Source organism: Trichoderma gamsii, assembly GCF_001481775.2.
Source record: "Trichoderma gamsii strain T6085 chromosome Unknown Scaffold_44.2, whole genome shotgun sequence".
NCBI classification, from domain to species: Eukaryota; Fungi; Ascomycota; class Sordariomycetes; order Hypocreales; family Hypocreaceae; genus Trichoderma; species Trichoderma gamsii.
In genome coordinates this window covers 60,039-87,409 of record NW_020171381.1, presented here as the reverse complement: position 1 = coordinate 87,409, position 27,371 = coordinate 60,039, and the positions used below count along the sequence as shown (strand labels likewise).

Below are 27,371 nucleotides of genomic sequence, written 5' to 3'. Positions count from 1 at the left end.
CAAAATATATTGCGCTATTGGCCCTAGGTTTCTCGGTTGGCTCTTTGCGAGCCTCAATCTCCGTAGTCGCGCGACCAAAGCATTCAGAGGCGGTTATTTTCCTGTGTCGGAATAAGCTGAGTACTGATTTTATTTCAGCGGACCTGTATGCTGCCACCGCGTACCAATCTCGGCTGCCAGTTCCGCCATTTAGCATTTAGCATCGCAGGTGGTCACATATGTTTTGCGTAGAATCGGGGCTTAATAGTCTGCAATAATGGTTTCATAAACTCCAAGGGAGCGAATTTCGGCCTGCGTTGAGCCTAGGGCTCTTTAACTGAGTATTGTAAGAGTTGCTTGAATAAATATAGTATGGATGAACGCGTCCAATTCAACGTATAATAAGCTGAACACTTAAGTCATATAATAATACGCACTCTGTTTTTCTCTTAAACTTCTGTATTTCCTTATGCCATTTTGGAATTACGATGTTTAAAAGGCGGCGGTCTAAGGGCAAGGAAGAAGTCCCCTAGGGAGACTCTATTGGCAGTATCGATGGCGATTTCCGTTGTGTTCGCTCGATACTTGAGATAGCTGGGTGGCAGTTTAGCAATAAGCTTGCCATCTGTATTGGCAGGCTTCCGACTCTCCTTCTTATACAGAACGTGCTTCTTGGACCGGATTAGCTTCATCATGATGCCATCATCACTGGAGCTGCTGTCTTCATTGTAGATACCATAGTCTTCCTCTAACTCGTGAGCATCTAGCTCGTGATTGATAGCAATGTATTGCTCCACTAGCTCATTGAAGTGAATATGCTTGTGTTCGAGGGAGGCAGAAGGAAAAGTGGTATTTGACGAGCCTGATGAAGTCGCCAAAGAACTGGTGTCTTGACTGTCTCTTTGAACAGATAAAAGGCTGGCGACATTGTCTTTTCCAGGCTTCAAAGCCTCATAGTTGTCTTGAGCTGGAATTGTCGCCGTAGCCTGCTCCAACGGAGGCGCGCGAATTAGTAGCTTTTGTGGCATGAATTCAGGCACATTGCTCTTTTTTAGAATTGGCTTCTTGTTTCGGCCAGAGTCTGTTTTAGACAGAGTCACACTTGAGCTTTCAGTGCCAGATGGGTTTGCAGTCTTGGAACTGTACGGTAGAGGCCCATAGAGCCAAGTGGTATCATAGTCTTTGAGCCTGTAACGCATCGCTATTAGCCTAAATATGACTTGATAGACACCGAAGGATGCTAATAGGTTATATACATACCAGTTCAGTTCAGCTGGTGATATAGTATTGAGATTATTCTTCATCTTCATCCAATTTCTCCAAGATGCGTTTTCCAATCTAGCACTATTGCCGAATTGGTCTCTGTTGGAAGTAATATATCTCCACGACGACCAAATATCTTCCTTTTTCCAGTCATGCGACAAGTAGTCAGCATTCCGCCTTGGCCTATTCGACGCGGTAGTATCGTCTTTGGTATGCTTGATTACGTCGGCAGATTTGGTGTGTAAAGTCTCGACGAAATTAGCCTCGTCGTCCTGGCATTGTTGCTCAGCCATGGAGATATGAAACCCGATTTCTTTTGCCGAACAATCCACATTCAGAATCCCTGCCATCACCTCGCCAAAGCGGACAAGCGATCTTGTGGCCTCTTTCATATCAGTTCTGGATCCCAAAGTACAATAGGCATGATGCAACACCTTGACGAGAAGCTCATCGGCGGTTATCCCATAGTCAACAGCTATATCGGAGCTATCTTTCGCTAGGCCATGCAAAGCATACACTTTATCCAGTATGTTTGTAGCCTCGTGATCGCGATACAACTGCAGCAACGTCGTCAGAGGTTGAAGATTCCCACCCCATGCTGCCTTCGCCTTGGCAATAACAATAGCTGGGCTAGCAAGGATTAAAGATGCACAAGGCGTCTGGTGCTCTCGTCCTATATCGGATATTGCTTGGAGATGCTTGACCAGCTGCTCAAATGCATTCCAGCCAATATGTTTAGAGCCGCAGTAGATGGTAACTTGCTTTGCAAACATGATTTCCTGTATAATCCACATCCGCCGCCAGTAGTTCATTTCACAAAAGGCCAATATGGCTTTGGCCTGACGCAGGCTCCAGAAATTGTCAACGTTGAAGTTTCCAGCCTCACAGGGTGTTCTTGTCGCCAAAAGCTCTATCGCAATATCGCTGTCGGAGGAAGTGTCGGCTCTTCCCAGCCACACAGAGACCGATTTGGCGTTGCTGTAGATCTTCCGCATTATCTGCACTTGGTGATTTCGCTCCGTCACATTCGACTGGTCAATGCATACGGCATCTATCCAGAAGTTGATGTACTGATTTCGCAGCCGCATATGGTGCAGAAACCACCAAAGATTGTTCCCAACCGAGAAACGACTTCCATTGAGGCTAATAATCTTGTCTCTCACATTTTGGCCCCATGCATAAGAGAGCGCGACGTATTCAGGATAGCCGCCATCCAGAGAGTAAGAACGTAAACGACATTCGATTGTCTCTGCCTCGGCACTCGGCGCCAACTCAATCAATCTGAATTCTCCCGGCTCAATCGACGCAGTTGAATGGGGATTCTCCATGTCTTTGAAGACGTGCTCATCACTGTGGGTTTAAGGTGTCAAAAGACGACATATTCAAGAGTTATGAGATCGGTTGTGAGCACGCATTAGTCGCAATGTTGGATTGATCATATGTTCGGTCAAGTCTCCATATTCGCTGATGCCTATTTCTCGATTAGGCTCCGCTGCATGCCCAACCAGCAGCACAGCCTGCCGCTATCACTCGAAACTTTTGTTTCTGTGAGCTACGATTGGACAAGTGTCTATCGGACAAGGCATAATCGTAGCCATATTCCTACTGAGTTTTAGTGTTCAAGTATGCGCTCAGAAAAAATTGACTGCAGCATGTAAGAACTGGTAATAAAACGTGATATGAAGGGAAAAAGCATCACATAGTATGCTGCTGCTACCTAATTCTTGAGAATCAATAGCCGTGCACTGTATCTCCTGTGCTTGGCTGCATCTTACTCTCCATCAAACCAATCATTTCTCTAACTGTCTTCTCTTCTTTGCTGACGCTATCGTGCTCTTTATCAAAGCGCTGTTATGCTGCATCGCTTCTATGCGATCTCTATCTTTGGCATTGCATCCTCAAAAAGCTTGAGGATATTCCAGTGCAAGATATCTCTTGCTGCAATAGAATCCTCCACGCTATCATGCCCTTTATGACTCAGTTGAATGTCTCGTCCGAGCCTCTCTTTTGCGAGCGCCTTTAGCGATAGCCCTCCCCTCTGCCTTGGCTGGTTAGGGGGGTTCACTTTCTCTTTGGAGTTGTTTTGGCCGTCTTCATTGCCATCTATAGCTGTTGTGGCACTGATTGGAACCTCTGGGCTCTCTTCCACCTGCTTGCCATCCTCTTTGCCCTCGCTCTCTCTTTTATTGTTATCCTTCTTGTTATCCTTGTTGTCTTCCTCAACCGGCCTGTTGTTCTTCTCGACAATGAACGTGTCGATGATGACTGGATGAATCCAGCGCAAAGAACTGAAGTCGGAATTGGCGCCGTGTCCAATGACTACTGTATTAGGACCGATGAATTTCCATAGAGCCTCTCGCGCCTTGGCACGCCCAAACAGGCAAGTTCGCGCACGCCGCGCATTCTCCATCTGCGGCCTAGTAATTCCAGAGTATCTCGTGTTGTAATGGATCATCTTAACATCCGGATACACGAGGCTGTCCAGAAGAACAGCACCAGAGAAGTAGTCGACGGCGGAGACGCGAATCAACTCAGTCTCTCCCGTCGAGGCTGTGCCCATTTCGCAGTCAATGACGACTGCTACCGCTTTCTGGCCATCCGATTCACCGTAGGGAGTTTCATAGTATCGCCACTCCTTCTCTAACTCTCCGGCACCGTAAATTCTTGGCTTGTGATCTTCCTGGCCCTGGCATGGAGGCGCCCCGGGTGCACCATTACAACATGTCCATTTCTAGACAGGCGAATCATGAGTTAGCCTGTTCCTTTTAGCGGAGGAAAAAGAGTGGAAGGGATAGGCGAACCCTTTGATAGACCCTTCCAGGGTGATACTTGCAGGGCATAGCCGTCTGTTTCAATCTTTTCGATTGCTGATCTTCGCTTTGTCCACCACTTCCTCCTTGAAAAGGCGTCTTTGGCAGCCACTTAAGGTTTTTGAAGGAATGAGGAAGATCTCAACGCGTGTCAGATTAGCTATCGTTGGACGCAGATGCGCGGGTTTCCATGTAAGACTTACGGCGACCGCATCGAAAGCATCGCCTCTTGCGATCCAGATCCTGCCTCGAAAGCTGGTAAATGATGTACCCTATTTTCTGGAGCTCAGTGGAAGAATGGACCAGATTTCGCAATTGTTCGGTGTATGCGGGAGACTGCTTGATTTCCTGTGGCTGGTCGCTGTCTGGAGTAATGGCAAACGACGTGATGGGAGCGGTCCGCGGACGAGCTGCTGCGAATGACATGGCGAGCGGAATAAGGCAAACCAAAACAAGGAGAAAAAAAAATAGAGAGAATAAGAATGAAGAGTCAGTAGTGAAGCTAAATGCAATGCTGGCTGTGCTGAAGATCAAAGACTGGGTATCTCTAGAGAAGATGAAAGAGCGATGTTGAGGGAAAGTGGAAGGACGAGAAAGTGAAAGACGCTGAGCGCGTAGAACTGAGGAGAGGCTGACACGCTGAAGGAAGGCTGCCTATTGCTCAGGTGGCAGTTGGGTCGCCTCATCAGGCATCACATGCAGCTGCTGCAAAACGCGGCTAGAAAAAGCTGTAGGCCTCCCCTACAACATACTTAGAGATCACTGAAGCAGAAGAGGCTTGACAATTATGCAGATTACTTGTTTGTTTCTTTGTCTTCTTTACTTTGTCTTTCTTTTTTAATTCAATGAATAGCTGGTAATTTTAACATGCAATCTTCTCTTTTCCCATTCTGTCGCGCGAATGCTTTGCTGTACTCAATTTCTACTGATACTCTGTGCTTATAGAAAATGTCGATCCTAGTTGTCTTGTCCAGTGATAGTTATCATTATCAGCCTCTCTCCAATGGCTCATCCCGCCCTCTACGGAGTAATATATTGTGCCGTTTATATTCCTTCAGATTCTAGGCTAGTCCGTGGCGTTTATTAAGGCCCCTGTTGCGCCCTTAAACCAACAAGCACATGTCGAAATCCTAAAGCGACGCCGCCCACAGTAGCGCTAGTAACACAATAGGCGCCGTTCCAAGCACATTCTGTGTGCTAGGTGATATGTTTGAACTATGTATATATATTGACATTAAGCACAAGGGGAAAGAGAAAAGGACAGGAAAAGGGAAACACCAAAAAAAAAAAAAAAATCATTCAGCAATGGCGGTCATGAGCTCCTCTTCCACAGCCACCTCAGGCACAGACAACTCTCGTCTCATTATCGAGTTCGCTCCCGCCTCCGCAGCTGAGAATCCCTCAGAGGTCTCCGCCGTCACAAAACTCGCCAACGACGTCTTTATCGAGGCAGAAGTCGGCATCTGGAACACCGGCTTCGTACGTACCAATGACGCCGAGGTTGCAGAATTGATCCGCAAAGGCGAACTAGCAGTTGCGTATCTTGCCTCCCTGTCTTCACCATCCGATGGCCCGGAGACATTGCAAAAGGGCCAGCTAGTAGGATGTGTGTGTGTCAAACGACTTTCAGAACTCACATGCACATTGAGCATGCTTACTCTGGATACGAAGCACCAAGGCCTAGGGCTGGGCCGCGAGATATTCAAGTTTGTGGAGGATCACTGCTTGTCATTGGGATGCTCTACTCTCGCCTTGGATCTTCTGGTTCCGACGAGCTACGCCCATCCACTGAAAACGAGAATGCAGGCATGGTACCTTCGCCTAGGATTTGAGGAGGTGAGACTGGCAGACTTTGCAAAGGAGCATCCTTCTCTGGCGCCGCTGTTAGCCGGGCCTGTGGTGTACAGGGCGTTTGAGAAGAGGTTGCGGTAGATGGAGATGGGTCTCAATTGGACAGCTGGAATATCATCAAAATTTTATAAACCCGGCTTTAGCATGTGATGCTACCTACCTAGCTTGCTAGTCAATGTCACTTGGGGTGGTTTAGACGAAGGAACGAGGTGCTGATACCGATTTAGACAATAAGATAACGTTAGACTATATCATTATGACTTACCCACTTACTTCATGGATACACAAGTAATCTTGAATGTGCTGTCATAGGGCTGTAGGTATGGCCTCGGGCTCCTTGCGGACTTGTGCCTGCATCTTCAGCTTCAAAGCCAGACCAGAAGTGGCTTGGGCTGAGCTACTCGATCTTGAAAATCGAGGCATCGGCATAAATTTCCAAGCTGAAGTGGGAAACTGCTTTTTCTTTTGGGCTGCCTCTTTCCCTTTACAGTCATGTATGACCACTCCAGTTGTGTCTGCAGGGTTCATCTATCGGCATATCGTACGCTGATCAAGTCTCTTGGAAAACGTAATCAAGCAAGGCTCTATCCCTATTCCCAGGAAACTGTGGAAGGGATATGCCAGTCAGCCTTCCCGTCTGGTTGCATACTAGGCAACCAACTTCCGGAGCAATCCGTGGTCTGTGGCTGCTCTCCTCTCCCTCATTTGACCCCGTTTTTGACGCCGAGAAAGTGATATAAGCCTGTCCGTTCTCAAATCCGGACTGCGGCGAACTGACCAAACCCGTAGGACACGGATAATCAGCCCATTTCCCCAGTTGACCAGTGCTGAAAAGCGATTAGCGATCGGCAGCCAGAAAACTGTTAAATTCCTTTGAGCTTAGAGAGAAGAAAGACACAACCTCCCTGGCTCTTTGTGGCTTAATCTCCCCCGGACGGATGGTGTCTGTGCGACATGATTGGCCGGTAGGTCATGGGCCTCAGCTCTTTTAGGAACCTTGCATGGGTTCTCTATGGCGGTTTAAGTGAGAGCTGGAGAGTGAAATTTTCATCAAATTTTGCTGCTGTATGCTTGCCGCTTCCTTGAGAGGCTCACTCGGGCCTTCGCTAGTATCTTACTGGCTTGCCAAGGTTCCGGTGAGGATGTTGTGCTTTGCTGGTTACTATCGGATCAGGCTTTCTGCTACATTTCACTGGACAACGGCACGGTATCACTGAGCAAAGATGAAGGTTGCATCTGGGTATTCGGATGCTCTGCTGCAGCAGCGGATAAGTCCGAGAGACAGAGTCGGTTGGTCAAGGACGATTTGGGCAATTGCCGCGCGCCATCTGGGCAAAGGAGCAGAGGTCGCAGGGCCTGATCGATAGATTGATTAACATCATTCTGCCAAATATTACTAGTAGCTACCCCCTTTTGACTTTTGTGTGTGGTGACGTGCATGCTCGGTGGTCAGAACAGGCGCGTAAGTAGGTGGTAAAGATGCTGTTGCTGTGGCTGTCGTCACGGCCAAGCTTGCGAGATGAGATGGGTGGTAGCAGATACCTAATCGTGTTTATCACTCTGCTGTGCTGGGCGCGCCAATACCTTGGGAGTGGGCAGGTACCCAGTACCAGAGAGAGATCTAATAAGAATGGAGCTCGACAACGGGTACAGCAGCACAGCCATGATGACCCGCATCGGGGTCTCCGTTTCAGCGAGGCAATGCCGCCGTGCAGCGAAATGCGCCATGTGGCCGGCCGAAGCTCTTTTTCCGCGTCGATCGAACCAATAGCGAAGCTAGTAATGAATGTGGCCCGAGCGCTTTTTACTCTGTCTCATCGCAATCGGCTTTTGCACATGTTGTGGTTGGAGAAGGGAAAAGAAACAGTCTATGGAGCAACCCGTAGTGGCGCCATCGTCGGGGGCCCAGCCATTGCGGCGAGGCGCAGGAGATGCATCGGATGGTGCTCTGCATACCAGTGATGATATGGTCCATACGCGGATTATGTCATAGGCAAGACAGCACCGTCGATGTTAATATTGGTGTTGATGAGGATTTGCTTCGGTCAGAGGGTGACGACATGCTCTGCAGCGAGGCTGTTCTTCTCCAAACTGAGTCATTTGACCATCCCTTGCCTTCAACCGAGGCTCGCATGTCCTATGAGCAGCTTTTTAGTTGGTAAATTATTTTTTTTTGGTTATGCTATACCCAGCCTCAGCTGCTGTCCCGTCACAACACAGGCATCATCCATCTGTAAGCGAGGTGAAATCGGCGGAGGGGAAGAGAAGGGAAAGCCCGGAGTCACGCTTCCAAACTGTCGTCTGCCTTACCTCTCTTGGACGTAATCGGCATCTATCGTTGCTACGTTGTAGTAATAAGAATTGATTTCACTTTTGATTTTCCTCAGCTCTTATCTAATAGCAAGGAAGCGAAGCTGGGTGGCGGCGTTCAGTCCGCCATCGTCGCTGGCAAAGGAACACTCTTATGCCTATTCAGGACAGAACAGCTACCGCCTCTGAATCCCCCGTTGTACTTGATGGATGTGTACCCAAGTATGTATCGTGTGTGTCAGCATTGTGTTCATCGCAGGAACAATCTGTCTGCATCATCTCTCCTGCGCCTTGTCTTGCTTTGCCGTGCCATCCCAAGAGTACAACAGCGTCAGTAATGGCACTTATACGCCTCAATGCTGCTACCATTTCTCCGGAAGGGTCTTAAGCCCCGTCAGGCGCCCAATGACTGTCGACCACGCAGCGGTCGGAGCCGCAGACCGAGATACAGCCCGAGCCTCTCGCTGCAACCCTCATCCGTTAGCCTGGCGTGTACCCTGGACAAGCTGGAACTGAACCCCGGCGACCCATCGGGCGAGACATGTTTTTGGACGTCTCGAATCTTCAATCGCAGGCCGAGTCGACGCACCCCTGTCCATCGCTTGTTATACCCGGCACGACGAGCGCTCCTAGTGCCAGCGCCACCGAGCACCCCCGGACAGAGAGCGGTTCGTTCTGTATACGGGACCCATCCAAAGGATCAATAGTGGCACGGCAGCCATTGGAAAGAAGCTGCTTCCATGCGCGCTGTGCTGCTCTGCTGCGGCACTAATCGTTGATGATGATGAGAGGATGAAGATGATGCTGCTGCTGCTGTTCAATTGTCACATGTACCTGTACTAAGCAGCGGCTCTAGCCGTCTCTTCAGGCTGCAGGCGCCGCCGTTACTGGCAATACCTACACCCCCCAGCACAGCTTCTAGTGGACATTCAGGGCACTATCGAGCGCAGCGGCCCCAGAAAGACGCCAGACCCCGCCACCACCTCAACCCACCACCACCGCCAGCTCATCGTCACCCGACCTACGCCCAACGGCTTGTTGCGAAGCGAAAAAGAGACAAAAACCCCATATGGGCCTCTCTCGCCACCAGACTCAGCTTCACCAACCAACGCTCTTTTACCTGGCGGTTTGTTGTTGGCTTGCCCCGCGCTTGGTCTCCAATCTGGCCTCCTTCTGCTCGTCACGCTCAGCGGTAGAGGGCCCATTCCCAAGGCCACAGCACTTTGGTTCTTTTCAGTTTTTCTCTTTCAATTATCAACCAATTTTTCTCTATCAGTTTCTAGTGCTCGACATCTTTGCTGGACAGACGCATCAATTGCTGGCATCTGCTGCCGCATCCCCCGCGCGTGCCTCCGCACCATCTGATCTGGACCTCAAGGTTCCCCAAAACCTAAACGACGTCCACTAACAGCTGGCTGGTCTGCTGATTTGACGACCGTGGAGCTGACCGCCCGCTACACGTGCTCTCGCCCAAGCTCGATAAGCTGGGAGCAACGCCGATTGCCTTGTCGACGGCTGTGGACTGAAGCAGCTTTTTCGCCGATCAAGCAATTTCCTTTTGCCTGCGACTGTAGACCGTTGCATCGCCGCGTCCGCCTATTTTAGTGCCCGCCATCGCAATCCCGTCGTTTTTATAGCCACGGACCGCAGCCCGAATCGATTCAGCCAATCTTCGATCTTCAACCCGCCATCTTAGTACCCAACGGCGCGCCTGCTTGCGCTGCCTTTGCGAGAATCGCCCGGGCTGAAGCTTCAACAAAACTTCGCGCCCGAATCCCTTGTCTATCGTTCTTCATTTTGAAAATGTCCGGATACCCAGGTTACAATGGCGGTGGCTATGCCGCACCGCAGCAGCAATATCAGCAGGGCGGCTACTATCCGTACGAGCTCCCCCTAATATCCTGAACCTCACATCATATCTGCCCAAACCATGTCCAACGCTGCCACGGTAGCTGCGAATCCAAGTCGTCACTCGCACGCCTTCCTCTCCTTTGGTCTTCTCATATGGGCACTGATCTCTTTGTGAATATGCTGTGTATCGATGCTAACTCGACTATCCGCTTCTCAGACCTCAGCAGCCCTCTTACACCGGCGGCTATCCGTCTCAACCCTCTCCCCAGCCTGGCTACGGCTATCATCAAGGTCCTCCGCAACCGCAATATGCTTATCAGGTATGGCTGATGCTCCTTTCCATGGTGACTCCGAAATTGCATTGCAATGGTGCTTGGGCCTCTACAATTGCTTACATATATGATGTACTACAGCAACCACCTCCTCCACAGCAGCAGTACAGCAACTACGGCCATCCGACACCTCAGCCCAACTATAACAACCGCCCTGGTACGGTGTGCGATAACTCCTGACCTAGAACCACGTGCTGATGTGAAAAAAAGGCATGCCTCCCCCAGGTCCTCCTCCGAACAGCTATAACCAGGGTCGCCCCAACGGTCCCCAGGCTCCCCCAGCTGGCCCGCAGAGCTTCGGCCACGGCGCGCCGAACAACTATGCGTTTCGATATTCCAACTGTACCGGCCGCAGAAAAGCTCTGCTAATTGGTATCAACTACTTCGGCCAGCGTGGCCAGCTGCGTGGATGTATCAACGATGTCAGAAACATGACTGCTTATCTGGTGGAACATTTTGGTTATAAAAGAGAAGACATGGTCATCTTGACCGACGATCAACAAAATCCCATGAGTCAGCCCACAAAGCAAAACATTCTTCGTGCCATGCACTGGCTGGTCAAGGATGCTAGACCCAACGACTCGCTCTTCTTCCACTATTCTGGTATGCTTCTACCCCCTTTTCCCAAATTCTTCGTATTCGCAATCTGACAAAACCTAGGCCACGGTGGACAGACGAAAGATCTGGACGGCGACGAGGCTGATGGATATGACGAAGTCATCTACCCAGTCGACTTTAGACAACATGGACATATCACAGACGATGAGATGCATCGAATCATGGTCCATCCCCTGCAGGCAGGTGTGAGGCTGACCGCTATCTTCGATTCGTGTCATTCTGGTACTGCACTGGACTTGCCCTACATCTACTCTACACAAGGTATCCTCAAAGAGCCCAACTTGGCCAAGGAGGCTGGCCAGGGCTTGCTCGGAGTCATCTCCTCATACAGCCAAGGAGATATGGGTGGTGTTGCCAACAACATCATCGGTTTCTTCAAGAAGGCGACCACTGGCGACGACGCCCACAACAGGACCCTTGCTACGAAGACATCTCCTGCAGATGTCATTATGTGGTCTGGAAGCAAAGATGACCAAACATCGTAAGTCATGTCTCAGCGCAATGTGAGACAGGAAAATTCTCAGCTAACAATATTTTCCAGTGCCGACGCTACTATCGCCTCACAAGCCACCGGCGCAATGTCCTGGGCATTTGTTACGGCTCTCAAAAAGAACCCTCAACAAAGCTACGTTCAGCTGCTCAACAGCATCCGAGACGAACTGGCTACAAAATATACACAAAAGCCACAGCTTTCGTGCAGCCACCCTCTTAGTAAGTTCCCCTTGCATATATGTCAGGTAGGGTAGTACTCTCCCTAACATATCTTGCAGATACAAATCTCCTATTTGTCATGTGAAGGATTTCTTTACCTCTTTCATAAACGGAACAAGAAAATTGGCTTGAATGGGTTTATTCGTGGGCTACGATCGCTTTTGTATATGAGATAATATTTTTTTTTTTTTTTTTTTTTTCATTTCCCTTTTCTTTTCTCGAATGTGGTCACGCGTGATATATACATCGGAATAAACTAAGCTGGGCGGTTCATCGGACTTTGGACTTGGAATATTGAACTGGTCTCTCTTTCTTGGGGTTATTGTTCTTTTGTTTTCTTTGCTTTGTTTCTTCCCTTTGGTCCTTGGTCCTTTTCGTTTCTATTCCACGTTTCTCTCACGGTCATCATTCTTGGTAACCTGGGAATTATATTCGGAAAGCATTACTCGGGCTAGCACACCAGATATCATTCTTTAACTTCCACCCTTTTTCTTATATTCATATCACAAAAGTCGTTTTCATTTTACACTCATTTGTCACGTTGATCTCTTTTCTGATACGAAAACGCGCAGAAACTTTTGAAGCGGAGCATCAAGATAAGAAGTCCAGATTTGCTTTGAATCCCAAACAAGGAGGCCAAACTAAATACAGTATTGCCTCTCCCTTCAATGTAACGCCAATACTGCCGCCAACCCAATCCAACCTGGCGTTTGCACTCTATGCTTCCCAAAAGAAATAACAAGACAGCCAAACAAACAGACTTTGTGGGAAATCCCTTTCCCCCCATCTCGTACATAGTTCCTTGACCCCATACCCGTTATGCATATAAGCATGACAGAAAGAATAAATCATAAGCGCTAGGGAATCAGAAAGAGAAAATAAAGGATTCCAGAAGATTTGAAATCAAGATCAATAAGACAGAGAAAGAAAAGTAGAAATATATACAGCCTGAGCAAAAAAATATTGACTGGTTCATCACATGTGCGGGCAATGATAACGCAGCACATATGGAAACGCCCGTCTAATAGACGTCAGCGGCGACAACTTTGAGCTGCTTTGAGCGCTTGATTTGTCGCTTTTCTTCGATTGCCGTGCGGAGCTTTTGGCGGACGGCTTCTTGACCGGCCCAGTTGCGGGCAGCGATGCGTGTTCGCGCAATGAAGCGGGCCATGATGAGAAAGGTCTTGAGCTTGGGCGAGGAGGAGCCACCGGATGATGAGAAGGAAGGAGGTTGGGGGAGAGTGAGAGGCTTGCGGCTTTGGAGGACCTTGGTGCGGATGTGTTCGAGTTCGCGGAGCTGAGCTTTGTTGCTATAATGTTCGTTAGCAAAATGTTGTGTTTTGAGGTCAATTGATATGGGAGTGGAAAAGTGTAAACATACCAAGCATGTGCAATGTTGAGCTGTAGCTGAAGGAACTTCTTCGCATATGCTGCGTCCGAGCGAAGAGACGCCTCGCGCTCCCACCGGGCCTGCATCCATTCCATCTGAAGCATCATGCCGCGAAGCTCCTTCTTGTGCCGGACTTGAGCGCCCTCTGAGGCTCGCACGATGGTATCCAGCGCCTCGTTGTCAGCGTAGCCGTAGCGGTGACTCAACTTGTGCGTCCCGACCGCCGCCTCCTTCTTCAGATGCTGGATATCGCTTTGCATCTTCTCCACGCTCATGCGATACGCTGCTCGCTCGGTGCGCGCACGCTCGAGTTTGCTCCGTAAGACGGCCTCTGAAGCGACGAGATTGTTGATGAGTTCTTGCTGCTCTATTATGTCACGTTCGAGGTTTTCGACCTCGGCCTGGCTCTCTCGTAGACGCTGGCCTTGCTTGCTGCTGCCGCCTGCCTGCGATTGCTGCTTTCGTTCAAGGCTCCGGCGCTCCCGCTCAAGTTCTTGTCGCAGAATGGCCTCTGAAGCGACCATTTCGTCGATGAGCTCCTGTTGCTGGAGCACGTCTTGCTCGAGAGCCTCGATCTCGGCCCTGGTGTTCGTATCGCTGTCTGTACGAAGCTCCTGTTGGCGCTTGAGGTCTTCTTGGAGGGCAGCTTCCGAAGCCATGAGGTCGTCGATCAGCTCCTGCTGTTGAAGCACGTCGTCCTCAAGGGTTTTTGCCTCTTCTTTGAGCATTCTCATCTCCTCTCTGAGGCTTTCGACCTCTTCCCGACTCTGCAAAGCGCTTTTAGTGCTCTTAATATGCGACTGCTGGGCTCGGTCAAGCTCTTGACGCAACAGGGTTTCAGAGGCAATCATTTTGTCGACAAGCTCTTGCCTCTGGAACAGGTTTCGATTAGGCCTATTTGCCTCTTCTCGAATCTGCATGAACTTAATTCGCTGCTGCTCTTGCTCGAGCTTTTGCTGCAACGAGGCCTCGGAAGCAACGATATCATCGATGAAGCGCTGCTGTTCGAGAATCTTCTCCTTTAGAGTGTCAACCTCAGCCAGCGCATCATCGTATTCTGCTTGTCGTTGCTGCTCTTGCTCCAATTCTTCTCGTAGAGCAGTTTCGGAAGCCGTGATGTTCTCGATTTCCTCTTGCAGATGGACTATTTCGCGCTTTAATCTCTCAATCTCTGCTTGGCTCCCCATGTTTTCTGCGCGTAGCCGCTGCTGCTGCTCCAACTCTCTATGCCGAGTAGCCTCTGCGGCCTCGAGATGATTGATGAGCTCCTGTTGTTGGAGCATCTCGTACTTGAGATTTTCAATCTCCTCCTGGCTTTGCACGGCATTTCCCGCCAGAGATCGCTCTCGGTTTAGCTGCTCCAGTTTCATGCTCAAGGAGGCCTCAGACGCGATCAGCTCCTCAATATAGCGCTGATGCTCGAGAAGGTCAAGCCTGAGACTTGCGACCTCTTCTTGACTGTGCGTAGCGTCTTCTAGCAGCGATAGTTGCTCTTGCACAGTCGCTTTGAGCTCGTCATTCTCCTGACTGAGTTGAGCCGCCTCCAGCTCTAGAGCAGTATACTCTTCGCTAGACTTCCGAAGCTCTTCCTGCAGCCGAGTCACCTTTTCTTCTATCTGCCGAGACAGTCCCTTGGTCATGATTGACTTGTTGGCCATCTCTTCTTGCAGCTCGTCTAAAGCTGCCTCGGCCTTTTCTTTTTGGGACAAAGCAGAGTTCATCCTCTCCTTCATCCACTCCGCTTTCTCCTCCCAGTCGCGAGCTGCTTGCTGTAGAACCTTCAGGTCCTTGAGCTTGTCCTCCCGCTCGGTTAATACGCGGTCTTTTTCACGAAGCTCGGCTTCCAAGTCCACAAAGTTGCTTTTCAGTGATTTTATCCTCTTTTGGTGGTCTTGGCTACTTAAAGCTTGGCTTTGGAGCTCCTCGATATCGGACTCGCGAGCTTGGATGGTCTCTCGCAGAGTATTTAGTTCATCTTCCCGCTCGGTTAACACGCGGTCCTTTTCACGAAGCTCGGCTTCCAAGTCCACGACGTTGTTTTCCAGCTGTTCGACCATCTCCTGGTGGTTCTGATTATTTGAAGCTTGGCTTTGTAGCTCTTCGACATCAGACTCGCGAGCTTGGATGGTCTCTTGCAGATCGTTGAGCTTTTCTCTCAAATCATCGAGCTCGTCTTCTCGCTCGGTTAGCATGCGATCTTTTTCACGAAGCTCGGCTTCCAAGTCCACAACGTTGTTTTCCAGCGTCTCTACCCTCTCCTGGTGGTCTTGAGTATTTGAAGCTTGACTTCGTAGCTCCTCGATATCAGACTCACGAGCTTGGATGGCCTCTCGCAGAGTATTGAGTTCGGCTTGCTGGTCCTTATTGGCGTATTTCTGCTCTGCTTTTTCCCTCAACTCAAGCATTTGTTGACGATAACTTTCCAGCTCACGCTCTGCAGTTGTTATGTCTTTCTTGTATTTGTGGAGTTCTCTTTGCATAGTAACTTTATCGACTTTGAGCTCCGTGTTTTCCTTGAGGGCAGCTTCACTGAACCCAGGACCTGCTTTCCGTAGGGCCTCTTCAAGAAAGTGAATTTTCAACTTGAGACCAAAGTTCTCCTTCTCGATCTTGTCTATAACATTTTCCTGTTCTCGCAGTGACAATTGGTTTCCGTCTTGCAGAGGACCTTTGTCTAATATATTCCTGCGCGGCGGAGGGCCCATTGGCGTTGTGCTGGCACTGCTGGCGATTGGTGGGAAGTCGTTGTCTAGGAACGACGCATTGCGTGTTGAGTAGGCGGAACCATCTATTCGGGGAAGGGGGGTCATTTCGTCCTCAAGTAAATTCCGTAGCGCTGCAGGTGTGGCGGCCACAGTAGTACTGTTCTCCTTACCATTCCTCCGTGTGCTGTTCCTTGTAGCAGACTTGAGTAACGGGGTGAACTCCCCTCCTCCAATGTTTGATGGCAGATTTCGGCGGTCCGCAAGTGCTGGTCTTTGGCGGGGTGTTCTGATGTTGATTCCATTGGAACGTCCGCCATTGCGAAGCTGTTGTAGTAGGTCACCGTCTTTTTCAGGGGATAAGAACGATGCTTCTTGAGATATATCTGCGAAATCGGGCTGTCGGCTAAGGTATGTCGCGTCGCCAAAATTGCTTTGCGGTGTGTCGAGCACGCCGCCAAAGCCTTGATGGGCCATTGTGGCGGCGAGTCTGGGAGATGATCCCGAGGGCGGATGTAAAATTCGATGAAGGGTTATGTGAGATTGATTTGAACGCGATGTGAGCTAGCTCGGGCACCGAGGGCGATGCCTGATCCCGAGACAGCTGATTCGGGCGCAAGTGGTGGTGATAACGGTAGAGTTGCTCTGTGGGCAATGTCTGAATTCGGATAGTGCAGGGTGTAAGAAATGTATAGAGTAGTGATATTTGGTTAAAAGCAGAGCACAGTCTGTATAGTCCGATTCTGCACGTTCGAGACAGTTGCGTAGAATGAATGAGCCGGGGTGTGTTGAAGGTTTTGAGATGCATTGGCAGAAGCAGCGGTTGACATTTATTGCATCGCGCTAGGTCTTGTTTACATTCTTGCCAGCCTGGGACTAGCGCCGCACAACGGCTCAGCGTTTTAGGGGCCCCTCTCTGGAAGCTTTGTGCACTACAGATAGCTTCGATTCTAACTTTCTGATTTACTACTTCTTTTTGTATGGAATCCCTCTCTTTCGTTCTGGTATAATTTGGCTGGTCTAAAACTTAATCCATCATAACACAAGCCTTGTGCGTTGCTCATGGTTACGGCGAATTTCCTTTACCACTATTTACTCTTGAGTGACGCAATACGGGTTTTGGCGTCTTAGCCATCTGAAGAAGCTTTAAGATAGCGACGGGAAATGTTTCTATATGCGAATAGGCGCGCGTACAGATTGTAACCACACCATGTTGTATGGGCAATGGAAACACGCACTATAAAACCATGGGCAGTATAGACTATCTACAGAGTAATCTTCACGGATTGTATGGAAGCCAGGATCGATTATGCTGCGGATGACTTGATAGCTTGTTCGTAGTGGGGGACTTCGAGTCTATGCTGATCCTTGAGGTTAATATAAATCAACTCTGGATATACCTAGAGTCTGTACTTTTCTTTCTCATTAGCTCTTTGCTCTTCCATCATATAAACCCCAAGCTTCTCCACTATGATCTCGGGCAAGGAGAGTTATTAACGCCCAAAGCGAGGCCTAGGTCGATGCTTTGCGGCTGAAGCCAATCGGGTCGACCCCATTTATCCGCCGTAAACGCCGCATCTGGCCAAAATAAATCGCTTTATTGCACATTTGCTGATAGATGCATAGGTGTATCTACCGCTTGTGGGGCATTCCATCATCGCGGCCCCAGATTTCTGCCCGCAGTCCGAGAATAAATGACAAGGTTTGTCTTGTCTACCTTAATCAACTTGTGCTCTCTCTATCTATTGAGGCGTGGACAAGTACAGAAGTTGTCTTTGTATTGATGATAACGCTCTAGAGTCTGCAGCTGTCAGCGTTGTCGCAACGATAGGAACATCGTTTTGATGGATGCAGCGCGTCACAGCTGAGACCTGCTTTTTCTCGTTTTAGCAGCAGTCAAAAAGCGTCATCTCACATAACATCTTTAGATCCAGCGCTGCAGCAGCTATGGAGCACCTTCAAATCAATGACAATGGGCCTGCTGCCTTGTCAATTGAGCAGATGCCTGATGAGATTATCGGCCACGTTCTTTATTATCTCTCACCCGAAGACAACTTATCCGGCGTCCAGCTCGTGTCGCGTCGCTTCTACCGTCTTGCCAATGAACCGCTTCTCTGGAAGTATCACTGCCGCACTTCTATCAAATATTGGAGTCCACACCACAGGTTTCAAAAGAGGCTAGCAGCTCAGGTTCAAAGGACTCTCTGGAAATGGCTTTATATCCGCAGGAGTGGCGTCAACAAACAAGTATCCAGAACTTTGGATGAAATTATTCGAACCAAGGTCCACCGTGGCCGAGGCTTTGAAACTATAAGTCGGCTCGGCTATGATGCCAAGGATGTTCTCTTGGAAAACTGCCAAGCACCCACCACTGCTGACGATTGGATAGCGAGAAGGTAAAGCTCACATTCTACTCCAGTTGCCGTTTTAAATAGCCATGCAATCTCACACAAAGGCGTAGGTATTTTAGCAATAGGGTCCTAGATGCGGTTCATAAGCACGCGGCCATTGAAGAATGGGATTCAATCGCGCAGTCCTCTGAACCGTGGGAGTTGCGTCTCAAAACCCGGCAGCTTGAAAGGGCTCTCGGTGCATTCGATCTTTTCGTCCTACATGACCAACCTGGTGATCTTGATGATGTATGTTCTGGCCCCAAACTTCTTGTAGGATACGTATGTATCGCTAACTCTATTAGATTGCGCGGATGCTTGATGATATTGCCGCTTCTTTTCGGCTCAGCCATGGAGGGTTTCTCAATTATTCAACTCGAAAAAAGGCCCTGACATTGGTCCGCTGGCTTCGCGCTCGCAATCTCACGGGGTTGAATGATCCACATAACGATTACCGCAACTTGAGAAATTGCCTTATTGGTCAAGCCTTGCGCGATCCGGACCATGATTCTCTTCCTATCGTCTCTGCAGCCATATTTTGCTGTGTGGCAGCACGACTCGGGATCGATGCTAGCTCTTGCTCATTTCCATCTCATGTACATGCCATCATATCTGCACCGACTGGTTATACCTTGGACGGGGACCTTGCTGGCGAATCAGATCCTTCGTCTCAGCGAATGTTTCTCGATCCATATGGTAGCGACGATGAAGTCCGATTTGCTCACCTTGAATCGATTCTGGGCCAGCTAGGCTTTGCAGAGCATACCGTACAGTTCACCACCCCGGTTCCTGCTTCAAGAATGGCAATAAGAGTGGCACACAACATTTCGGCTTCTTTGGGGATACCAAATATGCACGATCGGCTAGCACCTAGAGCAATCCAGCTCCTGAACGGAAATAGCCATACGAATGCTACGGCCTGCTCGTACGCTGCATCGTGGGCAATGCTGATATTAAATCGCCCAGACCGGACGACTTGGCTTGACCGGTTGGAGAAATTTCTAAAACGATTCCCCGATGTCTACCCAGAAGACGCCTGGCTGGTTGAGAAATATCTGTGGCCACGGTTCTGTGAAGTTATCAGTACCCCGCGAGATGGATTCCGCCGCCACCACACCCGCCCTGGTGGCCCTATCAACCCCTGGCATTTTTGGCAAGGTATGCGTGATCTCGATGGTATACCGCCGCCTGTATACCGAAGGGATCGCTGCAATAACCGGAGCGGCCCCGGGCTTCAAATTGGCCAAGTGTTCCGGCATCGTCGATATGGGTGGCTTGGCGTCATTACCAGCTGGGATGAGAGGAAATCATCGCGATCGAACTACTTTGACCTCAGTCTCGAGGACCCAGCAGATGGTCCGCCTATTCCACCCGGCACTTCTCGCTATGGGTTCTTTTATAGCTGCATGTAAGTTTCCGAGTTGCCCTTTTCTGATTTACGACTTCTGCCATGTCTAGTACCCTGCTAACATTCCCCTAGAGCTGCTGCAGAGGCAGAACCGCATATTGTATCTGCTCGTAACATCGACACCATCTCTGATTCTACTTTAGTTACGGAAGACATGTTCCCTACGGCCGGGAAATATTTCAAAAGATTTGATGCCGCTGCCTGCAAGTTTGTTTCTAACATCCGAGAGGAGTTTCCACAGGATTAGACCCAACAAGGCTTCCCTTTCCCTCTTTCGCTTTGACAATTACAAATATATACCCTTTCAATTGCGAGATACATGATGGTAAACTGGAGTCAGTTATGAAAGATTTACGGTTGTGAGCTTGACAATAATTGGATTCCTTTTCGTTGGTGTTTGGATTTCTTTTTTTTCCTCATTGGACTTGGCTTGGCTTGGAAAGTAAAACACATCTCGCAGGTTTCTCACGAACTTAACCAGGGAGAAAAAAAATGGCGGATAGATTAGATATACAGCAATGACTTACTTGGTCGGTTAGCAATATTCTCTCTTTTACGGGTCACCTTTGAGACTGATCCTAATTTTTCACACGTGTATCGTATGGTAAGTACTCCAACTTAATTCGTCTTGCATTGAATGCCATATGAATCGATATGATCGATTCAACACCCATCATTTTTCAACATCCGTGTCCAGCCCTGCTCTCATCCCTGCCAAGACATGCACGCAACTCTATGAACTTTCAATGGCCTCTTGCAGAATTCCCTTTTCGGCGAGCTTCTGTACCCATCTGTGTAATGCCTGTCCGTAGTCCTTCTTGCGATCCTTGACTCTCTGTTGATCTTCAGCCAAAGATATTATTTCAGCTCTATGTTCTCCAATTGCAACCTTTGTATCGACGACGAATTGCTGGCGAAGGTCGTAAGCGTCATCGACATTTTTCGTGGCATGTAATATCCTGCTTTGTGTCGACTTTGGTAATGTCACATCCTCGATATCTGATTTACGAAGACTAAACTCAGATAGCTGACTCTGGTCTGTCAAATCCAAGACGGGTTTCTCGCCATCTAGCAGCTTTGCGTATTCCGCGTTGTGCTTCATTTGCTCATCAAGTTGGCGTATAGATGCGACCGTTTGAGCAATGGAGCGAGAGTGGAGAGCCAGGGGGCTACCACAAAGTGCTAGGAGATTGAAGGAAATTTGGCTTTCCTCATATTGCAATATTCGACCTTCAATCTGAGGCCTTGCGATATTTGTCCAGCAGACATCGTCGGACTCAATTGGGCCTTTGATAGATGACGAAGATTGGTTAGCCTGCTAGTTTACCTTCTCATGTGATTGTTTGCGTTTTGTGGGTTGTTTTACTCACCTACTCGATGTGGCTTGCTTTGGAGCCCATCGAGCTCCCAAACATGCCCATCCACAGGAACATATGCAACAAAGTGGAATCCATAAGCGTCGTCCGCTCTTTTCTTCTTGCTGGTTTTCTTTGACGACTTGGATGCCGTTTTTGCCTTTTTTGTTTTGGTATCTGATACCGCATTCTCCAGCCAAAGGTCGGCATTGAGGTGATCCATGCGCCTGGTGAAAGAATTGTGAATGCTTCTCATGAACTTGTTGTTACTGACTTCGTGGCCTCGCAGAACAGTGCTGAGATTTTTAGTTGCTTGCTTGAACTCCCGAAGCTGGTCGCCTAGCTCGACGTGCGGCGCATTCATAACAATGTTGAGCAGAGCAAACGTAGCACAGGCATTGTTGGTAGTCTGACATGTTTCAAGATGACGAAGATCAGTAAATACACGGCTCTAAGGATTCATAAAGAGGCCATTTTACCTGATTAGCGAACCATAATGAGCCAGTCTCATCTTCCCCCTCATCGTCGTCCCACTCGGGAGTGTATTGGAAGAGAAATATCAAACCGTACACTGGTTTTCTGACACATTGTTAGTTTTCGATAGCAATAAGAGATCAAATGCTTACGGTAACATGTCTATCCAGCTTTGATCAATGCTGAAAAGCTCTTGAACTTTGACATCTCTGACGCCCAAGTCTTGCAGAATAGCGTTGAAGAATGCCTAAATATATCAGTACTTTGTAAAAATTGTGCAATGAAGCCAAACAAGTTTAAAATGTTCAATCTTGATGATAAGCAGCAACACGCCTATGGATAAAACTTACAGGTTCGGATTCGAGCTCAACCCAACCCTCCCATTCTTCAATATCTGTTGGAGTGAGAGGCCGTAGTGCCTCATCAAGCAGATTATCCGGAAGATTTATAGACTCTCTTGCAACCTCAGCAGCCTTGCGCTTGGGATTTCGCCGCGGCTCGCTCAAGCTACTCGTAGACGCGGTTTCAGCCGATGCTTCACGCGTTTTGTCAACTGCTGAGGCCAGCGTTTGTCGGGATGATCGACGAAGAGGCGTTTCAGGGGCCTCATTGTCTCCATTTCTCGGGTCACTAATTTTTGATAAGTTAGACATCATGGAAGGTATTATGGCAGACGTGAAGATGGAGAGACAAATGAGTTGTCAGTGATTAAGTTTCAAAGATAGCTCCAGCAGCTTTATAAGCAGACAAAAGAGGCGGGGGTAACTTAGAATTCCACGAAAAGATAAAGAAAGATAAATTGTTCGGAGCAGAAATAGAAGGGCTCGGACTGAATTTGAGAAAGTTGGAACAAAGATTGACAGGATACAAAGCTGGTTCATTTGCCACCATGCGGTCACGACGTAATAAACAACTTTCGGCAAAGGCATTTGCATTGTCATGTATGCGCCATGTTGAGAATTGAGCGATATTCGCAACAGGAGGAAGTGTATGGGATATTTTTCTTTGGAAGGTAGTATATCGTCAAAGGGACGTGGTTACCTGACACACCTAGATAATGTGCTCTTGGCCATGGCAGCATGAAGGACCAATTCACTGGCGGCGAGCAGTGGATCTTGGAAATTGTGAGACGAATTGGAGACTCAAGAAAGCCGCTTCACTCGTTAGGCTTTGCAAATCATACTCGGCCTCTTCATCACCGAATGATTGATGTAGCCAAGTCTTCCAATAGGAGGGAAACGCTAAGAGAGATGTCGTATTATCTGCACAGGTACATGTACATAGGTACGCGCTGTTATCTTGGTGGGAGGAAGCTATCAGGCAATGTCGTAGAAGACGAAAAAGTGCCGCGCGGATCTGCACCTTCGAGATAGTTTGAACAAAATCAATCCAGAATTGCCACCTCGATCATGCTGTAAAAACAAAGTCTTTGGCTATTCTTGATATTGAAGCTTTTACTGAGCCTCGTGGCCGAGGGATTGAGCTCTAAGCCCAAGGCTGCTGCTTGTCATCCCATCCAGGGATCTCCATTTCTGCCCAATCAGCGCACGAGGAATAGCGCAGCCACTGAGTGCCAGGCCTGGAAGCCCCCCCGCAATAGCAGCTTCAGAGCCTGTTTCAGCGGGCTAGCAGAAGTCGCGTCTGGACGTGTCGGAATTTCAGAGCCCAAAAAAAGGCATCCACCGAAAAATTATGTAAACTTGGCCAAACACCAAGCAGGTCCTGGTTGTTGAAAAACCCGAATCCAAGACACGCGACAACGCAAGGCACTAGAACAGCGCCAATCCGCCTGCTTTTGCTCAGCCGCGCAGAGGCCTTTCGAGTGCGATCCTTTTCAATCTACCGATGCTTCTGTGCAGAGTCTCACAGCACCACGGAATGCGATGAGCGCGCCTTCTCGCCTGCGGTCTGGGTTCCAGTCAACCCCATATCCCGCCAACAGACGACGCACCGACTACGACGACGATGAACCACCAGCGATATCAAAGTTCATCTCGGCGGCCGCGTCGAACAGGATGGCGAAGCTTCCTTCAGCTCCCGAAAGTGCAGCGCCTCGCAGCAGCGCCGGCAACGCTCCAGTGATTCCTTTGACGCTTCTCGATGCACCACAGCAACGCCTCTACGCCTTTGCTGTTTACATCTTGCTGTGGGCATGGAAGCTTTACGACTGGCTACAGGTGATAGAGGACGGCAATGGCTCTGGGTGGCTGTTCATGAAATGGATCCTCATCGACTTTGCTTTCATTTTCGGGCTTCCAGAGCTGCGGATTCCCTGGTTGGAGCTCTCCCAGCTGGTAGTGATTGGTGTTTTTGCGTCACATGTGGTTACTAACTATATGCTCATGTTCAATATTCCGGTACGCTGCTTCACATACATCGTTGGCTTTCCCATCCCATACGCTCTATTGCTAACTGAGCTCTAGCTTCCACTACAGCCTTGGCTCCTCGGCATTGCCAAAGTCCTCTACGATCGCGAGATTTCAGTTTCAGAGCACCACGTCAAGGTCTCCAACATCCTCAACAACAACTCCCTGATTATGGGAAAACAGATCATCAACATTCTTCCAGAAGGTTCTGCCGTCCTCAATCCCGACCACTCGCCCTTTTGCTTGTCAGGCAAAAGCCAAGTCGCTCTTCCAATCTATTTCAACGCCACTGTACCCGTTGAAGTCGAATTCTTACGTCTCGATCTTGAGACCGGCAAGGAAGAGATAATCAAGGTTTCGAGCCGAGAAATAAACAAGGTGGCCAAGCTGATTCGAGAAAACAACGCGGATCCAGATGCTGCTCCGTTCCAATGGATATATCCGGTGAAGAAGCCGGGTGTCTATCGACTGAACAAGGTGCTGGATGAATACAAGCTTGAGGTTCAGAGGCCGATTAGGGATACGTATGTGGTGCCTTGTCCACAGGCCAGGATTCAGACCGCTGAATCCTCGGATCGGTGCATTCGTGACTTGTCCAACCTATCGCTCGATGTTGTTGGAACACCGCCACTAAAGATACAATATTCGCGGTCGATTAATGGCAAGAATCATGCCTTCCACTTTCAAAGCTTGCAGCCTGAAGGTTTCACCTCGCCACTTATCAGCACTTCCGGTCTAGGCTTCGACAATGGCGATGACGTTTCTTGGGTCAAACCTCAGAAGGTAACAGTGAAGCTAAACGAATCCATGGCCACCGCTGGACAATGGGAATATCTGGTAGAAGAAGTTCACGACGCATTCGGCAATGCCGTCAAATATGCGGACGCAAATGAGGAACTGGATTCGCCAAAGACAAAATGGCTCTCTCAACGATTTTCCGTCAAGGAACGGCCCAAGATTCGCATGCAAGGCTGCGATCTGAGAAACCCCCTCAGAGTAGCCAAGGGTCGCGCCGCCAAGCTGCCCATCAGTTTTGGTCTCACTGGCCGCGTGGAGGATACTTCTCACAAAATCACTTGGCAGTTCTCACCCATCGATTCAATAACGAACAGCGGCGATCACGGCGACCAGGTATCAATTGGAAGGCATTCTGCGAAGAATTCGATGGACAAGCCGCTAGTTTCAGAGCCTGGTCTCTACACGCTGAAGTCTGTTTCGAGCGGATCTTGCGAGGGTGAAGTAGATGAACCTTCTTCTTGCTTGCTGTTGAACCCGCTGGAGCCTCATTTGTCTATCCGAACGGAAGAAATAGCGGACAAATGTGCTGGCAACTCTGTTGGTCTTCGCGTCGATCTCGATCTCGTCGGCACACCCCCATTCACCGTACGATACGATGTCATCTCCGACGGCCATGTTGAGAAACAGGCCCATCGCGTAGATGCCTTGAGGTCTCAGATTGAACTCGTTCCTCGCAAAGCTGGGCGTTACAAGTACATCTTTAGGTCTATTGACGATGATGTATACACCGGATTGCCCTTGACAGGCGAAGACAAAGTCCTGGAGCAGGTGGTCAAGCCGGCTGCATCCGCATATATCTCGAATCGTGAGAAGACAATCAGCGCATGTCTCGAGTCTGAGGTGGATGTGGATGTCGTGCTTGCCGGAGAGCCGCCGTTCAGCCTAGAGTGGGAAATCATCCACGATGGCAAACGCAAGCCCGCACGTGCAACGGATATCAAGGACTCACACTTTAAGATCAAGACATCATCACTTACTAAGGGTGGAGAATATATTCTTGCTCTTAGCAGTGTTCAGGATCAACGCGGATGCCGAACTTTCTTGCAAGACCAGATGAAGATTTCGGTGCGTCGCCAGCGGCCACGGGGCGCCTTTGGATTGATTGAGCAGAAGAACAGCATAATGGCTGTTGAGGACACCGCTCTTCGCCTGCCACTTCGTCTCCAAGGTGAAGGACCGTGGACCGTTTCTTATCGAAACTTGGATGGACCTTCGGACATTATCACTAAGACGATAAACGGACCGAATGACTATCTTCTGGTTCGGTCGCGAGGCACTTATGAGCTCGTTGATATCGTTGACAAGCAATGCCCCGGTGTTATTGAGCCTACAGCCTCTAAATTCGAGGTAGACTGGTTCCCCAGGCCAGAGATATCCGTTGTCACATCCAACAGCATCACGTCGTCTAAAGCTGGCGTGTTTGTTAAACAAGAAATTTGCGAAGGCGATATCGATGGCTTCGAAATCAGCCTCAAAGGTGAGTTTATATTCCCAAGGAATAATATGTCGAATAGTTGCGCAGTATGCTAACTTTATTAACATAGGATCGGCTCCATTCCACGTTGAATATGAAGTTAGACACAAGCCAGCGCAGGGTGCTGCTTCCCTTAGCCAAAGACGCTTTGATGCTGCTTTGTCTAAGGCGGCTGTTGCTATGGACACATCCAAAGCTGGCGACTACACTTACAAGTTTTCTGAATTGGCAGATAACCTCTACAACAGCGATAAGCACTTCACTCCTTTGCTCGTTCAGCAGCGCGTAAATGCCAAGCCTACTGCCGCTTTCGGCAAGCCAGGTCAAACATTCAAGTACTGCCTAGAAGAGCAAGAGCAAGAAGATGTGATCCCCATCACACTTACTGGTGTTCCACCCTTCTACGTCGAAGTGGAAATCAAGCATCAAGTTGGATCTACCCCGGAAACCTATCGAATCCCCGCAATTCAGACCAACAACTATGGCATGTCTATTCCACGCCAGCATCTGCGCCTGGGCAACCAGCAGCTGCTCCTTCGCACTGTCCGAGATGCGCGAGGCTGCCAGAGGAAATATGATGTTGGTGGGCCATCTATACAAATCCAACTGTATGATGCCCCTTCGATATATCCGTTGGAGTCACGCAAAGATTACTGCATCGGCGAGCGTATCGCGTACACCCTGTCTGGCACCCCGCCATTTGACATTGCTTATGACTTCAACGGCCAGTGGAATGCAAAATCGCATACAACTAGCTTCAGGCGTATTGCCGAGAAGCCCGGCGAGTTTACTATTACCAGCATCTCTGACAAGGCTAGCGAATGTCGCGCTTCTGTGAATATTCCTGTAACAATCCATCCTCTACCTAGCGTGCAGATTAGCCGTGGCAAGATGTCTCGGGTGGATATCCATGAAGGAAACGAGGTGGATATTCTCTTCGAATTCTGGGGCACTCCTCCGTTCGAATTCACCTACACACGAAGCAGCAACGCCAAGAAGGGACAGCGAAGCGTCATTCTCGAAACTAGACATGACATCTCGTATGACCACAGCAAGGTTGTCAAAGCTAGCCAGGAGGGTACGTATGAAGTTGTTGCAATCAAGGACAAGTTCTGCTCCTTCTCAACACAACAGGTGGATCACAAGAAACCGCGGTAAGGGGCAGGTGAAGTTATCATAGACTGCTGAGAGAGAAGAAGGGGGGTGAAAAGATATACGAGCTACGACAAATCAAAGATATGGAATGAAGCAATAGGGGAGAGAGAAAAGAGAAATAATCTTGTAAGACA

The 27,371-nt window shown here is 49.1% G+C and overlaps 9 protein-coding genes across 9 annotated transcripts; 4 read left to right on the top strand and 5 right to left on the bottom strand.

Annotated features, from left to right (window-relative positions):
- Positions 1 to 446: 446 nt before the first annotated feature.
- Positions 447 to 2,570, bottom strand: TGAM01_v209265 (hypothetical protein; the record flags this gene model as incomplete). The annotated part of the gene is made up of 2 exons (XM_018801931.1): positions 447 to 1,167; positions 1,240 to 2,570. 2 exons carry the CDS (start codon positions 2,568 to 2,570, stop codon positions 447 to 449), a joined length of 2,052 nt encoding a protein of 683 aa, XP_018664756.1.
- Positions 2,571 to 3,109: 539 nt separating this feature from the next.
- TGAM01_v209264 (hypothetical protein) lies at positions 3,110 to 4,478 on the bottom strand (the record flags this gene model as incomplete). The annotated part of the gene is made up of 3 exons (XM_018801932.2): positions 3,110 to 3,973; positions 4,044 to 4,192; positions 4,256 to 4,478. 3 exons carry the CDS (start codon positions 4,476 to 4,478, stop codon positions 3,110 to 3,112), a joined length of 1,236 nt encoding a protein of 411 aa, XP_018664757.1.
- An 879-nt stretch (positions 4,479 to 5,357) lies between these two features.
- On the top strand, positions 5,358 to 5,984 carry TGAM01_v209263 (hypothetical protein; the record flags this gene model as incomplete). The annotated part of the gene is made up of 1 exon (XM_018801933.1): positions 5,358 to 5,984. One exon carries the CDS (start codon positions 5,358 to 5,360, stop codon positions 5,982 to 5,984), a length of 627 nt encoding a protein of 208 aa, XP_018664758.1.
- Positions 5,985 to 6,209: 225 nt separating this feature from the next.
- Positions 6,210 to 6,431, bottom strand: TGAM01_v209262 (hypothetical protein; the record flags this gene model as incomplete). Its single annotated transcript, XM_024550521.1, has 1 exon — positions 6,210 to 6,431. The coding sequence occupies one exon, from the start codon at positions 6,429 to 6,431 to the stop codon at positions 6,210 to 6,212; it is 222 nt and encodes a 73-aa protein (XP_024404728.1).
- A 3,585-nt stretch (positions 6,432 to 10,016) lies between these two features.
- TGAM01_v209261 (caspase domain-containing protein) lies at positions 10,017 to 11,810 on the top strand (the record flags this gene model as incomplete). Its single annotated transcript, XM_024550520.1, has 6 exons — positions 10,017 to 10,093; positions 10,282 to 10,553; positions 10,607 to 10,999; positions 11,057 to 11,495; positions 11,556 to 11,725; positions 11,785 to 11,810. 6 exons carry the CDS (start codon positions 10,017 to 10,019, stop codon positions 11,808 to 11,810), a joined length of 1,377 nt encoding a protein of 458 aa, XP_024404727.1.
- Positions 11,811 to 12,746: 936 nt separating this feature from the next.
- TGAM01_v209260 (hypothetical protein) lies at positions 12,747 to 16,294 on the bottom strand (the record flags this gene model as incomplete). The annotated part of the gene is made up of 2 exons (XM_018801935.1): positions 12,747 to 13,035; positions 13,107 to 16,294. 2 exons carry the CDS (start codon positions 16,292 to 16,294, stop codon positions 12,747 to 12,749), a joined length of 3,477 nt encoding a protein of 1,158 aa, XP_018664760.1.
- A 1,470-nt stretch (positions 16,295 to 17,764) lies between these two features.
- Positions 17,765 to 19,862, top strand: TGAM01_v209259 (hypothetical protein; the record flags this gene model as incomplete). The annotated part of the gene is made up of 4 exons (XM_024550519.1): positions 17,765 to 18,213; positions 18,294 to 18,456; positions 18,513 to 19,615; positions 19,688 to 19,862. The coding sequence occupies 4 exons, from the start codon at positions 17,765 to 17,767 to the stop codon at positions 19,860 to 19,862; spliced, it is 1,890 nt and encodes a 629-aa protein (XP_024404726.1).
- A 486-nt stretch (positions 19,863 to 20,348) lies between these two features.
- On the bottom strand, positions 20,349 to 22,097 carry TGAM01_v209258 (hypothetical protein; the record flags this gene model as incomplete). Its single annotated transcript, XM_018801937.2, has 5 exons — positions 20,349 to 20,933; positions 20,990 to 21,379; positions 21,450 to 21,549; positions 21,597 to 21,691; positions 21,795 to 22,097. 5 exons carry the CDS (start codon positions 22,095 to 22,097, stop codon positions 20,349 to 20,351), a joined length of 1,473 nt encoding a protein of 490 aa, XP_018664762.2.
- A 1,230-nt stretch (positions 22,098 to 23,327) lies between these two features.
- TGAM01_v209257 (hypothetical protein) lies at positions 23,328 to 27,240 on the top strand (the record flags this gene model as incomplete). Its single annotated transcript, XM_018801938.1, has 3 exons — positions 23,328 to 23,801; positions 23,868 to 26,085; positions 26,153 to 27,240. 3 exons carry the CDS (start codon positions 23,328 to 23,330, stop codon positions 27,238 to 27,240), a joined length of 3,780 nt encoding a protein of 1,259 aa, XP_018664763.1.
- Positions 27,241 to 27,371: the final 131 nt, after the last annotated feature.